At 38.7% G+C, this 13,725-nt stretch overlaps 1 protein-coding gene across 4 annotated transcripts in view; it reads left to right on the top strand.

Annotated features, from left to right (window-relative positions):
- Positions 1-13,725, top strand: part of USP24 (ubiquitin specific peptidase 24) — a 168,984-nt gene that overhangs the window by 93,602 nt on the left and 61,657 nt on the right. For 3 of the 4 annotated variants that reach the window (XM_049879349.1, XM_049879347.1, XM_049879350.1), the window contains 8 exons: positions 3,069-3,154; positions 3,298-3,391; positions 4,450-4,605; positions 6,853-6,950; positions 10,637-10,732; positions 10,853-11,081; positions 11,807-11,966; positions 12,808-12,963. In XM_049879349.1, coding sequence (XP_049735306.1) covers positions 3,069-3,154; positions 3,298-3,391; positions 4,450-4,605; positions 6,853-6,950; positions 10,637-10,732; positions 10,853-11,081; positions 11,807-11,966; positions 12,808-12,963 — 1,075 coding nt within the window. The remainder of the gene's footprint in view (positions 1-3,068; positions 3,155-3,297; positions 3,392-4,449; positions 4,606-6,852; positions 6,951-10,636; positions 10,733-10,852; positions 11,082-11,806; positions 11,967-12,807; positions 12,964-13,725) is intronic. The other variant, XM_049879351.1, reaches the window with a different exon arrangement.

Raw genomic sequence — 13,725 nt, 5'->3', positions numbered from 1 at the left:
GACTCTCAATACTCTGTCACAGAGAAGGGCTGGGATTAAATTGGGAGAAGATGTATAATTTCTCTTCTGAATCACAGAACATTCTGCCTTTCCACTTGCTGCTTCTCTCATACATCTCTCTTCATTGATGCATTGATTTTCCCTCTCTACTATGTGATTCTCCTTAGTATTCAAACATGCTGTTTATTTCTTCCATCTTAAAAGAACTCTTTCTTCACCCCAGTTCCACTGTCAGTCACTGCCCCTTTCTCTCCTTCCCAAATCAGCAGAGCTCCTTGAAAGAGTTATCCAGTCAGTGTTTGCAACTTCTCTTTTGCCATCCTCTTTTGACCTTTGCCAGTCATGCTCTTTCAAGGTAATCTTGTCACCTTCACCTCTCACTCCTAATCTTCCTTGACATTTCAGCAGCAGGTGATGCATATGGTCACTGCACTTGAAACACTAGCTTCACTTGGCTTTCAGGACTCACCTGACTTTCCTCCTGTCTCTGGCTGCTCCCTTTTTGTCTCCTCAGCTCCCTGATCTCTACAGAGGAGTTCCCAGGCTTAGTCCTTGGCCCTCTCCTCTAACTGTGCTCATTCTCTTAGTAATCTCATCTAGTCACAAAGCTTTATAGATTATATACACATTCATAACGGCCCAGTTTTTATCTTTATTCTGAACTCTAAATACAGGAATCCATCTACCTACTCAATATCTCTTAATGTCTAATCAGGCCCCCATTGTAATACATTCCAAACTGAATTCCAGATATCCTCTTCCCTATCACCCTGCCCCCACCCCAAACCTCTTCATCCCACAATCTTGCCCTGTCTCAGTTAATGGAATCCCCATTCTTCTAGTTGCTCATGCCAAAATCCTTGGTGTCACCCTTGAGTCTCTTTTTCTCACACCCATATCCATCAGCAAATCCTTGACTCGACCTTTAAAATACATCCAGAATTGAGCTGCTTTTTTCTACCTCCACAGCTTCCACATCCATCCAGGCAACCATCATTGCTCCTTGGAGTGTTTCAGTAGTGCCCTACTGTTCTCATGGCTTTTGCCTCTATACTAGTTCAGTCTCTTCTCCACATGGCAGCCAGTAGCTTCTGGTCTTACTAAACATTAATCATATCATGTCACTCCTCAGCTCCAGTCTCCCTTCTCAGTCCCTTCTCACTCAGAGTCTTTACTGGGACCCACAGGGCCTACCTGGTCTAAGCTTGTCTCCTCCCAGCTTCCCCTCACTCATTCCACTCAATCCGTATGGCCTCCAGGTGGTCCTCAGACACAGTAGTGCCTGCGCACTTGCTCTTCCCTTGGACTGGAATGCTCTTTCTCAATATTTAGGTGGTTCACTCTCACTTTCTTCAGCTTCTACTCGGATGTTGCCTTCTCAGTGAGGCCTTCGTCGGCAACCCTGTCTAAATTTTCAGCCGCTACCCCTGTACTCTCATTTTCCTTCCCTACTTTTTCTTTTAACATACTATATGTTTTGTTTATCTTGTTTATTGTCTGTCTTCCTCAGTAAATAAAGCATAAGCTCTATGAGAGCAGAATTTGTCTGTTTTGCTCATTGCTATATCCTCAGAACTTAAAACAGTGCCTAGAGTATAGTAGGTACTCAATTAGTATTTGCTGAATTAATTCATGAATCCATCAATTTGTTTGTTTATTTTGTACCTTCTCTATGTCAGGAGCTGAACTTGGCACCAGGGCTACAAAGTTGAATAAGACTCGTTAGGCTTTTACAGTCTAGAAATGCAAGGTAATACCAAACCTTTGTAAAGAAAAGGTATTTAAAAGACCTATACACCAAACCAGATCCATTACTGTTGAGTTGTTCTGACACATAGTGACCCAAAACAAAAAAAAACAAACCCAGTGCCGTCGAGTCTATTCTGACTCATAGCGACCCCATAGGACAGAGTATAACTGCCCCATAGAGTTTCCAAGGAGCGCCTCGTGGATTTGAACTGCCAGCCCTTTGGTTAGCAGCCGTAGCACTTAACCACTACACCACCAGAGTTTCCATAGTGACCCTGTAGGGCAAAATAGAACTGCTGCATAGGGTTTCCAAGGAGCTGATTCAAACTGCCAACTTTCGCTTAGCAGCAGAGCTCTTAACCACTGTGCTACCAGGGCACCAAAAGACCTGTAGGGTTTGGATTCCCCCCCGCACCCCCACGATTATTGTATACATAATATTTCTTGCATTCCAATATAAGACTTTTGTGGGACTGTATCTTTGTAACTTACAGTGCATAATTTTACAATAGATGTCAAAGAACTTTTTTCAGGTTTTGTATTAGTATTACTTTTTTTTGTTTGTTTGGTTTTTTTTTTTTTTTTTTTTTTTGGTTTTTTACTACTTATGTGTAGCAAGAATTTAAGAAAGAAATCCCACTCAGAGTGGTATCGTGGCAGTTACTTAATAACAGGAATCTTAAAATTTAATATTTTTAAACTATTCTCATATTTATCCTGAGTTTATTAAGCATCTTCTCCTGTATAAACATTCCACAGTGGCGTCCAGTGACTCTTATCCTTTATAGCCAGAAAATAGTACTTTTATCACGTCTGAATCTCTTCTATGCAGTTATACTGTCTTTCCTTATCTTTAGGAAACAACTGGGTAACTTCTTATCAACTTAAATTACATATATACCTATATGTTGTTTGTGACTGTATATACGTGTTTACGTATTACTGTAATGTTGTTTTTAAATCACTCATTACCTTGTTCGCTCCAGACGAACTACAATCAGCTTTCAGTGGCGCCCACTGTCTATTGTATTAATTCCATATGCCCTTTGTGTTACTTCTCTCTGCCACCTATCTTTTGGGCCCTTAACCCCTTTACGGGCAGGTAGAGACCAGGCGATAAACCCACTGTAGAACAGTGATTCCCTCATTCTCTTCTGTTCCCATCTGTTCCTCTTGAACGCAGGTGAGGGTTGTGCTCCCCGCAGGCTTTATAGTGGCCAGGATTTCAGAACCAGTACTTTTATTGTTTGCAAATCAATTAGAAAAGGAGAGAGGATTCTTTTATAAACACATATTTATGTTTTGCTTTTTTCCCTTAGGAGAAGTCCCTCCCTGGGGTTGTAATGGCACTTGTATGCAATGTATTTGACATGCTTTACCAGCTTGCCAATCTAGAGGAGCCAAGGTAAATATAAATGTTTGTAGAACTTAAAAGAGAAAATTATTAAGGTTAGGGAATCAACCAGCTTTTCACTTGAAATGTAATTTGCCTAACATTCTTTACTAAATGACTGTTAATGAAACTGTGTCTTATTTGAAAAATTTCAGGATAACTCTACGAGTACGAAAGCTTCTGCTTTTGATACCCACTGATCCAGCCATTCAGGAAGCCCTTGATCAACTTGATTCTTTGGGAAGAAAGGTATGAGTGTCATGGACAGTTAAGTAACCGGCATGGAAGCTTTATACCACGATTCTGTGAACATTCAACATGAAATCACATTCAGGCCATGTGATATCACCTTTCTCATAAAATTTTTTCTTCTGAAAAATGCCTTTGCCCTAAATGAAAATCAGGACTTCATGTTGGCTTTTAAAGTACCTAGTAGAGCAGATAAGGACATCATATTTTAGAACTGAAAGAACCTTTAATATCATCTACTTCCACCCTTCTCATGATATTTATTAGGAAACCAAAGCCCAAAGAGAGAAAACGACTTCTCTGTGATCAGACTCTGGTTCTGGTTCGTTCGAGATGTTTTTCTTCTGTGTCATGATTTCTCTCTAAATTTGATCATTGCATATGTTGGAGTTCCTTGCATAAATGGATTAGTGTTTAATTTTTTCACAGTTGATATTTTAAGTTCATTTTGTTTAATTTTTAGAATGTTGGTCCTTAAGGGTCTTATATATATATATTAAAATTGTGTTTTCTGTATAACATTATTTAATTATGTTCTCAGAATAAATTCATTTAGAACAAAATTAGTAGTATTGCTAAGTTGTATATTTTATATTTCAGGTGTTGACATTTAGATGAGCTGATAGTCTTGTCACGTGTAGTTTATGTATTAATTTGGGGGAGAAGAGAACTAATGTAATTATGAAATACATCACTAATCTTAACTTTAAAAAATTCTCAAGACTTCTTCAGTAATTTTTAATAATTTTATTATTGGTATTTGAAGTGCAAATTTTGAAACACTCAATCAGATTAAAATGGCCTTGCTGGTGTTACCTAGAATATATTCTCAAAGGTCTTCATATAGTATTTGAATATTGTCAATCACTTACAATTTGTCTGATAATGTTTAATGTTTTGCTATTATAGCGATGTGGTTTTAGGTCAATTTTTTTTTTTTCATTTTATTTTCTAAATAGCTTATATTAAAGAAGAATATTAGAATATGTACTGGGATCTGTTTCTCTTTAATTTGTGCTTTTAAACCATGTATTCCTTTTTTGTTCTCTTAAACTTAGAAAACATTGCTATCTGAATCAAGTTCTCAGTCTTCAAAATCTCCTTCCCTCTCTTCAAAGCAACAGCATCAGCCAAGTGCCAGTTCAATTTTAGAAAGTCTGTTTCGATCTTTTGCTCCGGGAATGTCCACCTTCAGAGTGCTTTACAACTTAGAAGTAAGAAACCTAATTTCATTTCATTTTTGGTTTGATAGATCCATTTTAGTTTTTTTCAGATTCTTGCTTTCAGAAATAAGTAAACAGATTTCTGTTATTATAAAATGATTCGTTGGAAAATTAGTTTTGAATAAAAAAGAACATAAATTAAAACATTTTGTTATTTCCGAAATGCTGCATTTTTTTTGGTTTATACTTATGTGCACTAGTAAGCTTGCAGAACAGCATCTAAATAAATAATTGTTGTTGTTACTGGTTGCCTTCAAGTTGATTCCAACTCATTGCAAACCCCATGTGTGTTAGAGTAGAACTGTACTCCGTAGAGGTTTCAACGGCTGAGTTTTCAGAAGTTATTAAATGCATCCTAATGTTTTTTAAAGGTACTATAATTCGTTGATGTTGTTGTTAGTTGCTGTCTAGTCAGCTCCACCTCATGGCGACTGTATGTATAACAGAAGGAAATGTTGCCGAGTCCTGTGCCAAATCTGCGATCATGTTATCTGTAAGGCTTTCATTGTCTAATTTTTGGAAGCAGATTGTCAGGCCTTTCTTCTTGGTCTGTCTTGATCTGGAAGCTTCACTAAAACCTGTCCACCATAGGTGATCCTGCTGGTATTTAAAATACCAGTGGCATAGTTTCCAGCACCATAACAACACACAAGCCACCACAGTACGACAAACTGACAGACACATGGTGGTTCTTGATGTTAATGAAGCTCTATGAGGAATTTGTTGGTAAGCATGGTAACATTATCATCTCAAGGTAATCCAGATAGTCCTCTGAGTTAGTATATACTGTCCCCATTTTGCTGATAACTGAGGCAAAAGGGAAAATCATGTTTCTCAGCTACTAAGTGGTAAAACTGGAGCATAAGCTAGATTTGTAGTCTTGTACTATAGTATGATTATTATGTGAGTCCTAGTGAGATTAAGAAATAATGCATGTTAAGCAGTTTGTCTTATGCCTACCCACTCCGTCAAGTCGATTGTGACTCATAGCGACCCTATAGGTCAGAGTAGAACTGCCCCATAGGGTTTCCATGGCTATAATATTTATGGAACCAAACTGTGCCACATCTTTCTCCCGAGGAGTGGCTGGTGGGCTTGAACAGCGGACCTTTCGTTTAGCAGCTGAGCATTAACCACTGTGCTATGAGGGCTACTGATGAAGGCTACTTCCCTGTCTTCTCATGCAGCCAGCAGAGATTGTATACAAGTAGTTCCTGACTTACGATGAGGTTCCATTCCCACAACTCCATCATAAGTCCATTCAGACTAAGTCAAATAGTTCTTTTTTTTTTTTTTTTGAGTTTTCATTATTATTGCCTTTTAAGTATCTTTATAAATCTGATCTTTGAGCATATGAGAATGGTAACGCCAGCCAATTGTGTGCTACAACATTGTATATAATACATGTTACTAATAATAAGATATAAAAAAAATAACAAACAGTTGTAAGTGTGGTTTCTTGTAACTCAAATGCGTCATAAGTCAAGGACTACCTGTATGTGAAAAACTCTGTAAATGTGCTCTATAAATGATAGGTATTAATAGGAGTCCTGATGGCAAAGTGGGTAATCATTTGGCTACAAACCAGAAGGTTGGTGGTTTGAACCCACCAGCTGCTCCATGGGAGAAAGATGTGGCAGTCTGATCCTGTAAAGATTACAGCTTTGGAAGTGCTCAATAAATAGAAGTGAAAGTCATTATTAGGGAGCTCAGTTAGCATTTTTAATATATAGGCTGTTTTATAAAACTTTGAGCCCTCATGGTACAGTGGTGAAAAGCTCAGCTACTAACCAAAAGGTCACAGTTCGAATTTACCAGCCGCTTCTTGGAAACCTTAATGGGGCAGTTCTGCTCTGTCCTATAGAGTCGCTATGAGTCAGAATCAACTCGACAGCAACAGATTTATAAAACTTTGGTTTATATACTTCTTCAAGAACATATATAGTGTATCACGTAAAGTTATCTGTTCTTACCTAAACCTGAGGGCCTTAGACTTTCACATTTACTGATTTCATAAAAGAGCACAACAGCTTTCTTCAGAACAGAAAGATTGTTCTTGCTAAGTAAATAGAATTTAGAAAATGAGATTATTTTTATTGTGAAACTTCAACCCCTTAATATTTCCGGAAAAAAGGTAGCAGCATTTAAAGATGCTCTTACTCATCTGAATGTTGTATTTAGTGAAGGGATAATATCTCCTGAAAATGGGATGATTAATTGTGCTTACCTGTTTCCTAGGTGCTAAGCTCTAAACTCATGCCCACAGCCGACGATGACATGGCAAGGAGCTGTGCAAAATCATTCTGTGAGAACTTCCTCAAAGCGGGAGGTTTGAGGTTAGAGTTCCAATATATTTTTATGTGAGTTGCATAAAGTGGATGTAGGTGTGTTAGTTAGATTGTTCTGCAAAGACTTGCTTATTCCTACAGGGTATTAAGTGAAGCACTGTGAGAGTTATACGAAGAAGGAAGGATGTTTCAGTCCTTCAGAATATTTTAATTTATTTTACAACTTTTGATTAGCTAAGAAACTTACAGAAGCAAATGCCTTTCCCCTGATAGTGGGGGAAATTCTCAAAAAGAGTAAAGGTCAGGAGATTGTATCTGTTTCTTTTGATTCCCACGTTAGTTTGGGAGAAGGTGAACTTGACTTCCAGTAATCCATACTGTGCAAGGAGTGCTGCTTAGTGCCGAGGATTCAGAGATAAATTAGATATGCCCGCCCCTGAGATGCTCATGGTTGAACAAAGAAAAATAATATGCTTAGACAATATTATAAGTATTTTAAAAGATACTTATGAAAAGGGCTTGGGGGTGAAAATAAAATAGCGGTTAAATCTGCTTGGAGTAATAAGGTTAGGAAATGTTTGATGAGAATTGACAATTGAACTGAAGAGGTGGGAAATGAGTAGAAATTCCTTAGGTAAATCAGAAAGGAAAAGACATTCTAAGACTGGGGGAGGGAAGAGGGAGAGAGACAGAATGAGTAAAAGTAATCAGGTGCACGGCCTGTCCTGGAAACTATAGGAAGGCTGCATTAGAGGATAGTAGAAAGAAGTTTATAAGGAAGGGGCACATTAAAGAATTTGGCTATTCTCTCCTAGACCATAGAAAAACAGATTTCTAAGCAAGGAATTATCTAGAACAATTACTCTGACAGCAGTGGAGAGGATGAATAGAGATGGGAGAGACTGGAAGCAAGGAGAAGAGTGAAGAGCTGTGAAAACGGTCCAGAGAAGAGACCAAAAACCAAACCAAACCCAGTGCCGTCGAGTCAATTCCGACTCATAGCAACCCTGTAGGACAGAGTAGAACTGCCCCATAGAGTTTCCAAGGAGCACCTGGTGGATTCAAACTATGGACCTTTTGGTTAGCAGCTGTAGCACTTACCTACTATGCCACCAGGGTTTCCAGAGAAGAGACAGCAGGTCTTAAATTAAGGGCAATGGCAGAATGACATTTATAAGGTAAAGTAAACAAGTCTTTAGTTAGATATGAGATAGATATTTATAAAATGTCTCTGTGGTTTCTAGCCTGGGAGAAGGGAGTAAATGGTGTATTTTTATGGAAATAAGACCACGTTTTGGGAGGATGGTGGAAACAGGAGAGCAAGAGAAGTAAATTTGATTGCATATGAGTCGTGTGAAGCAGATGATTTGGAAATGGTGCTTGGGAGAGAAGGGAGAGAAGTAGAGAATCGTATTAGAGATTTGGGAGAGGCATCAGTGTAAATAAAGCCGGCATAAGCCAGCCAGAGCTGAGGGGCAAGTGTAAGGTAGGGAAGGGAAGTAGAGTCAGTAAGGAGAAATCTCTGCTTTGAGATAAGTGGGAAAAAGGTGTTGGTAGCTTGAAGGAAACAATAACTGAGGAGAAAGTTTGCTTTGTTTTTATTTTAGCTTGTAGGAGACTTGGATCTCACTGAAGGCTGATTAGAGGGAGCTGATAAAGAAGAAAAGAGTAAGGATTAAAGGAAAGATAAAAGAAAAAGCGCCATCTAGATTTACTTTAGAAAGGAGTAGGCCTGCCTTTTCCTCTGGGCTAAGAAGAAGTGAAGGCCAACTTGAAGTTTAAGCAAAGGATAGTTGAAGGACTCCTGTTTGGAGGTCATGAGAAGAAAAGCTGGTAGGGACCTTGAAGAGATAAAGGGGATGGGAAACGGAAATGGGAGCTAAAAGAATTCACAAGCAGTGTGGAAGGTCTAATACACATCTAGTTTTATTCTTTGTGCAGCATCGTAGAGGTGTTCATAGTAGAAGTTCATTTTACATCATTCAGTTACAGAGCTGTGGTAGTAAAGGCATTTTTCTTTTGGCTAATTTTTGTATAGGAGCCCTGTGGCACAATGGTTAAGGGCTCAGCTGCTAACCAAAAGGTTGGCAGTTCAAACCCACCAGTTGCTCCACGGGAAAAAGATGTGGCAGTCTGCTTCTGTAAAGATTTACAGCCTTGGCAAACCCTATGGGGGCAGTTCTACTCTGTCGTATAGGGTTGCTACGAGTTGGAATCGACTCAGCGGCAATTGGTGTGGTTTGGAATTTTTGTATGTCAGTTAGTTCCGGTGCCAGGCTTTGTTCTATGCACCAGAAACAGAGCAGCGAATAGACAAAAATCCTGTCTCATTCAAGCTTACAGTCAAGAGAGGGAGGCAGACAGTAAATAAGTAAAAGCATATATCAGAAGGTGATAAGAGCTATAGAGAAAAATAAGATAGGGAAGGGGTGATAGAGAAGGTTGCACTTTCTAATAGGGCGATTAGGGAAAGCTTCACTGGTGAGGTAATATTTTACAACACTGAAGGAGGTGAGGAAACAAAGCAAGACATGGAAACACCTGGGAGCCACAAGTGAGTGCATCACCCTGCAGTGGAGACATGACTGGTGTGGTGGACAGCGGGAAGCCAGTATGGTTGGGTCAGAGTGAATTAGGCAGAGAGCGGTGGGACATGAGGTCAGGGAGATCACAGAGGTCAGGGTAAGTAGGATCTTATAAGCTACTGTGAAGACTCTTCTTTTTTATCTGTAGAAAGTAGGGAGCTATTGGAGGATTTTGAGCAGAGAATTGCCATGATCTGACTTACTGCATTTTTACACAAATAACAGGCGACTTCTATGTTTGCCAACCATGCCTTCCCACTGTGAGGTACTTTCGTAAGCGCACTATGCTCAGTTTTTTTAAGTTATTCTTCTTTAGTGATTGTAAACTCAAGTTCAATTTATTGGCCCCTTCAGAGAAATAAGCATGACTTAAATATCTTGGTATTTTTCATGTGTGTAAATTTGTAAGTCCTAACACCCCCATCAAGTTTTTTTTTTTTTAAAGTGGAAACGTTTTTACTACTGCAAAAGTACACTTTGACTTTGGCAAATAAAAATAAGAGAATGAAAATCACACAGAATTCCATCACCTGAAGCTAATTTTTTTTTCACAGCAACATATGAAATAATATTGGCATAGTGGTACTTATGAAAATACCTCGAGGGGAGAGGGCACGGTTGGCAAACAAACATAGAAGGCACATGTTATTTATGTAAAAATATGGTATTTTTAAAGCATCACTATGGTTGATCTTTTAAGAATAGATTTGGAGAAGGGAAAGTTAAGAGTGGAAGCAGGGAGACCAGTTAGGAAGCCTTTGTAGTAACATAGGTTGTAGTGGACATGGTGAGAAACAAACTTGATTGAGTATACCAATTTTGGATATATTTTTGAATTGATAGTTCTACTACTACCGAGGCAGTGGTTGTTCAGTGAACTTAAACCACTTAGTGAGAGGGGAACTACCCAAAACGCTCTTATCTTGGCTATCTTTTTGGCTAAGCAAGGAGTCCAATTCTAAGTAGATCATCAAAGGTTATAGATATCATAGAAAAGTATTGTGGCAGTAATAGGTATGGTCCATTTATGTTTGAGGATCTTGTAGAAACTTTAACACTTACGACTAATTAAATTAAATTACTTATGGAAAATTTCCTATAAAAGGAATGGAGGTCTTGAATATCCTGCCTTTTTTCTTTTCTTTTAAGTTTGGTTGTAAATGTCATGCAGAGGGATTCCATCCCATCAGAAGTAGACTATGAAACCAGGCAAGGTGTTTATTCCATCTGTCTGCAGCTTGCAAGGTATGTAAATATATTGCATTAGTCTCACACAGCAATACTTTATTTTTCTTTCCAAACCCTGTCATTTTTAAGTAGTATGAAATAACCTAGAATAAGCCCACTTTTTTATTTCATTTTAAGGTTTTTACTTGTTGGACAAACAATGCCCACATTATTAGATGAAGACCTCACCAAAGATGGCATAGAAGCACTTTCTTCTCGCCCATTCCGAAATGTCAGCCGTCAGACAAGCAGGCAGATGTCCTTATGTGGTACCCCAGAGAAGTCATCCTACCGACAGTTGTCAGTTTCTGATAGGTCCTCTATTAGAGTTGAGGAAATTATCCCTGCTGCACGGGTTGCAATACAAGTAAGTGATTTGTGTATTCAAGAATTTTTAAACTCCTGTTTAGAAGGCTCTGGCTGGGGGGTATGGGGACTGCGCAAATATATAATGATTAAGACATGAATATTGCTTTCCAGGAACTTACGGTGAGTAAGAAAGAGGCCAGTAGTGTGGAAATAACTATCATTCAAGGGAGAAAGTATCAAGTTTTATGAGAGAACTATAAAGGAAACGTCCTGTGGGCCTTCAAAGGAAGTAGAATCATCACCTTCAACTGTGACTGCCATCGACGATTTTAAAGTAGGAGGTGGCATTTGAGCTAGACCTTGAAGAATAGATAGAAATTAAATATGCAGAGAGAAGACATAGTTGGAGAGAGGAGAGCTGTGAACTCCAACAAGGGAGAGCATGAGCACAGTTAGACAAAGCCAGAGCATGTATGGGACGTCACTGGGTAGTTCATGAAGGCCAAAATGTAGCGTGTGGGAAGAGGGAAAATAGTTAAAAATAAAATTGATGAAGGGTAATTTGAGACCAGAGTATGGAGATCAGAGTCTCTGTTTTCAGAGTAAGAGAGAGACATTGAAAACTTTTGAACAGTGTGGTAGTGTGAAGAAGGCTGTGCTTATGGACCATCTTGGAGGGAAAAGAGTCTCATGAAATCGAGACCAGTAAAAAGGTTATATGAGTCAATGGAATGTGCCCAGGTACTGCCTTCTGTCATAACACTCTTTCCAAACTTCTTTTAGACAATGGAAGTAAGTGATTTCACTTCTACCGTGGCTTGTTTCATGAGACTATCATGGGCTGCAGCTGCAGGACGCCTTGACCTTGTTGGGAGTAGCCAACCAATTAAAGAAAGTAATTCTCTGTTTCCTGCTGGAATTCGAAACAGACTCAGCAGTTCAGGTATTGATCAAATAGGGAAAGTAATTAAAACATGGAGCAAGAAATAGCTGTACTAATTATCTGTTCATGGGTTTGTCAGAGTTATAAAAAGGAGAAAGCCTTTTCTCTTGCTTTTGAGCCTGAGTAAAAATTTTCCAAGCTGTATTAAAGATTTATGCACATTACTATATGTACGTCATACTTCTTTTAAGAAAGAATTTATAAACACATGGAGTAAGTGGGGAAACCAAGCCAACCAGGGTTTTTAGCTTGGCTGAGTATAAGTGCCATGAAACGAATAATTTTGGCTGTAATACAGATTCATCTAGAATTCCTACCTGGAAAACAGTCTTTTCTTAGTTTAGCCAGTTTTTGTTAGGCCTTCATAAGTTTTATTTCCAAGCTTCCTTTGATTTTCCTGCTCCATCTATGTGCTTATAAATGCTTTAATAATTTAAAAGTTTTTAAAATATGTGACATACATGCAGTGCAGAAATGTTAAGTATACAGGATTTTTAGGTTTTTATATATATGTAATTCACATAGAGCAAGATACAAGATAGAGAACAGTTCCAGTAGCCCCAGAGGACTCCCTCATACCGCCAAAATTATACTGCTGTTCCATTACCTTAAATTAGTTTTGCCTTGTAAATAAATTTTGAGTGCCTCCAAATGTGTTTTATGTACAGAGAAGTTACGGTGTTTGAAATAACGTGATCACATCTCTCTGGTTTCTTAGACTAAAGTACAAAGTGCTTTTTTGAACTGTGTCACATGAGGAGTCTGGAACATGTTAAAAAGATACTGGAATATTGCACAGTTCCTGTAGGTCCACAGTAAACTTGTGCTTGCCTATTTTCAGGAAGCAATTGCAGCTCTGGGAGTGAAGGAGAGCCAGTAGCCCTGCATGCAGGAATCTGTGTTCGACAGCAGTCTGTATCCACCAAAGACTCACTGATTGCTGGAGAGGCTTTGTCTCTTCTGGTTACGTGCCTACAGCTTCGGAGCCAGCAGCTGGGTATGCCACAGGCTTACTTGGAATTAATCACTTTTAGAGAAAGGCCAGGTTTCTGTTGAAAATTATTTACCTTTCTCCATCGATAAGGTCATATTCATAGAAATGAAAAAAAAGGGGGGGGGGAGTTGACATGTGGACTAAGTAAGTGCTAGAGTAGTTAAAACTGAACAAGTCTTTGTTGAGCACCTTCTGTGTACAAAATCCCACAGTAAATATTACCAAGGGCATGTGTCTGCCTTCTAATAGCTTACTATCGGGTTGAGGAATTTAAACAATCCAGATTTACTGCTTCTTAAATTATAGAATAAAAAGAAAAACCCATTACCATCAAGTTGATCCCAATTGATAGCAACCCTATAGAACAGAGTAGAACTGCCCCATAGGGGTTCTAAGGGAGCGCCTGGTGGATTTGAACTGCTGACCTTTTGTTTAGCAGCCATAGCTCTTAACCAGTGCCGCCAGGGTTTCCAGATTATAGAATAGGTTGATAAATTATGTATAAACTGATAGTGACTCAGTATTAAAGATTATGCAACTTAAGATTTGCCCTTTCATTTTTATTGTTGCTTTGGCACACTGGGGATATTACTAATTGTTCTTTCAACATTAGAGCCACTCTAGGGCTCAGTCTTTTGCCATCGTCTCTTCTTTGTCTACACTCACTCTCTTAGTGATTTTATTCAGTCTGACAGCCTTAAATCCCTTCTATATGCTGACAGCTTTTAAATTTGGATCTATATCCACTTGGATATCAACTAGACA

Source organism: Elephas maximus, chromosome 3 (genome assembly GCF_024166365.1).
Source record: "Elephas maximus indicus isolate mEleMax1 chromosome 3, mEleMax1 primary haplotype, whole genome shotgun sequence".
Classification (NCBI taxonomy): domain Eukaryota; kingdom Metazoa; phylum Chordata; class Mammalia; order Proboscidea; family Elephantidae; genus Elephas; species Elephas maximus.
The sequence above is the reverse complement of the archived record's forward strand: the minus strand, read 5'-3'. Positions and strand labels throughout refer to the sequence as shown.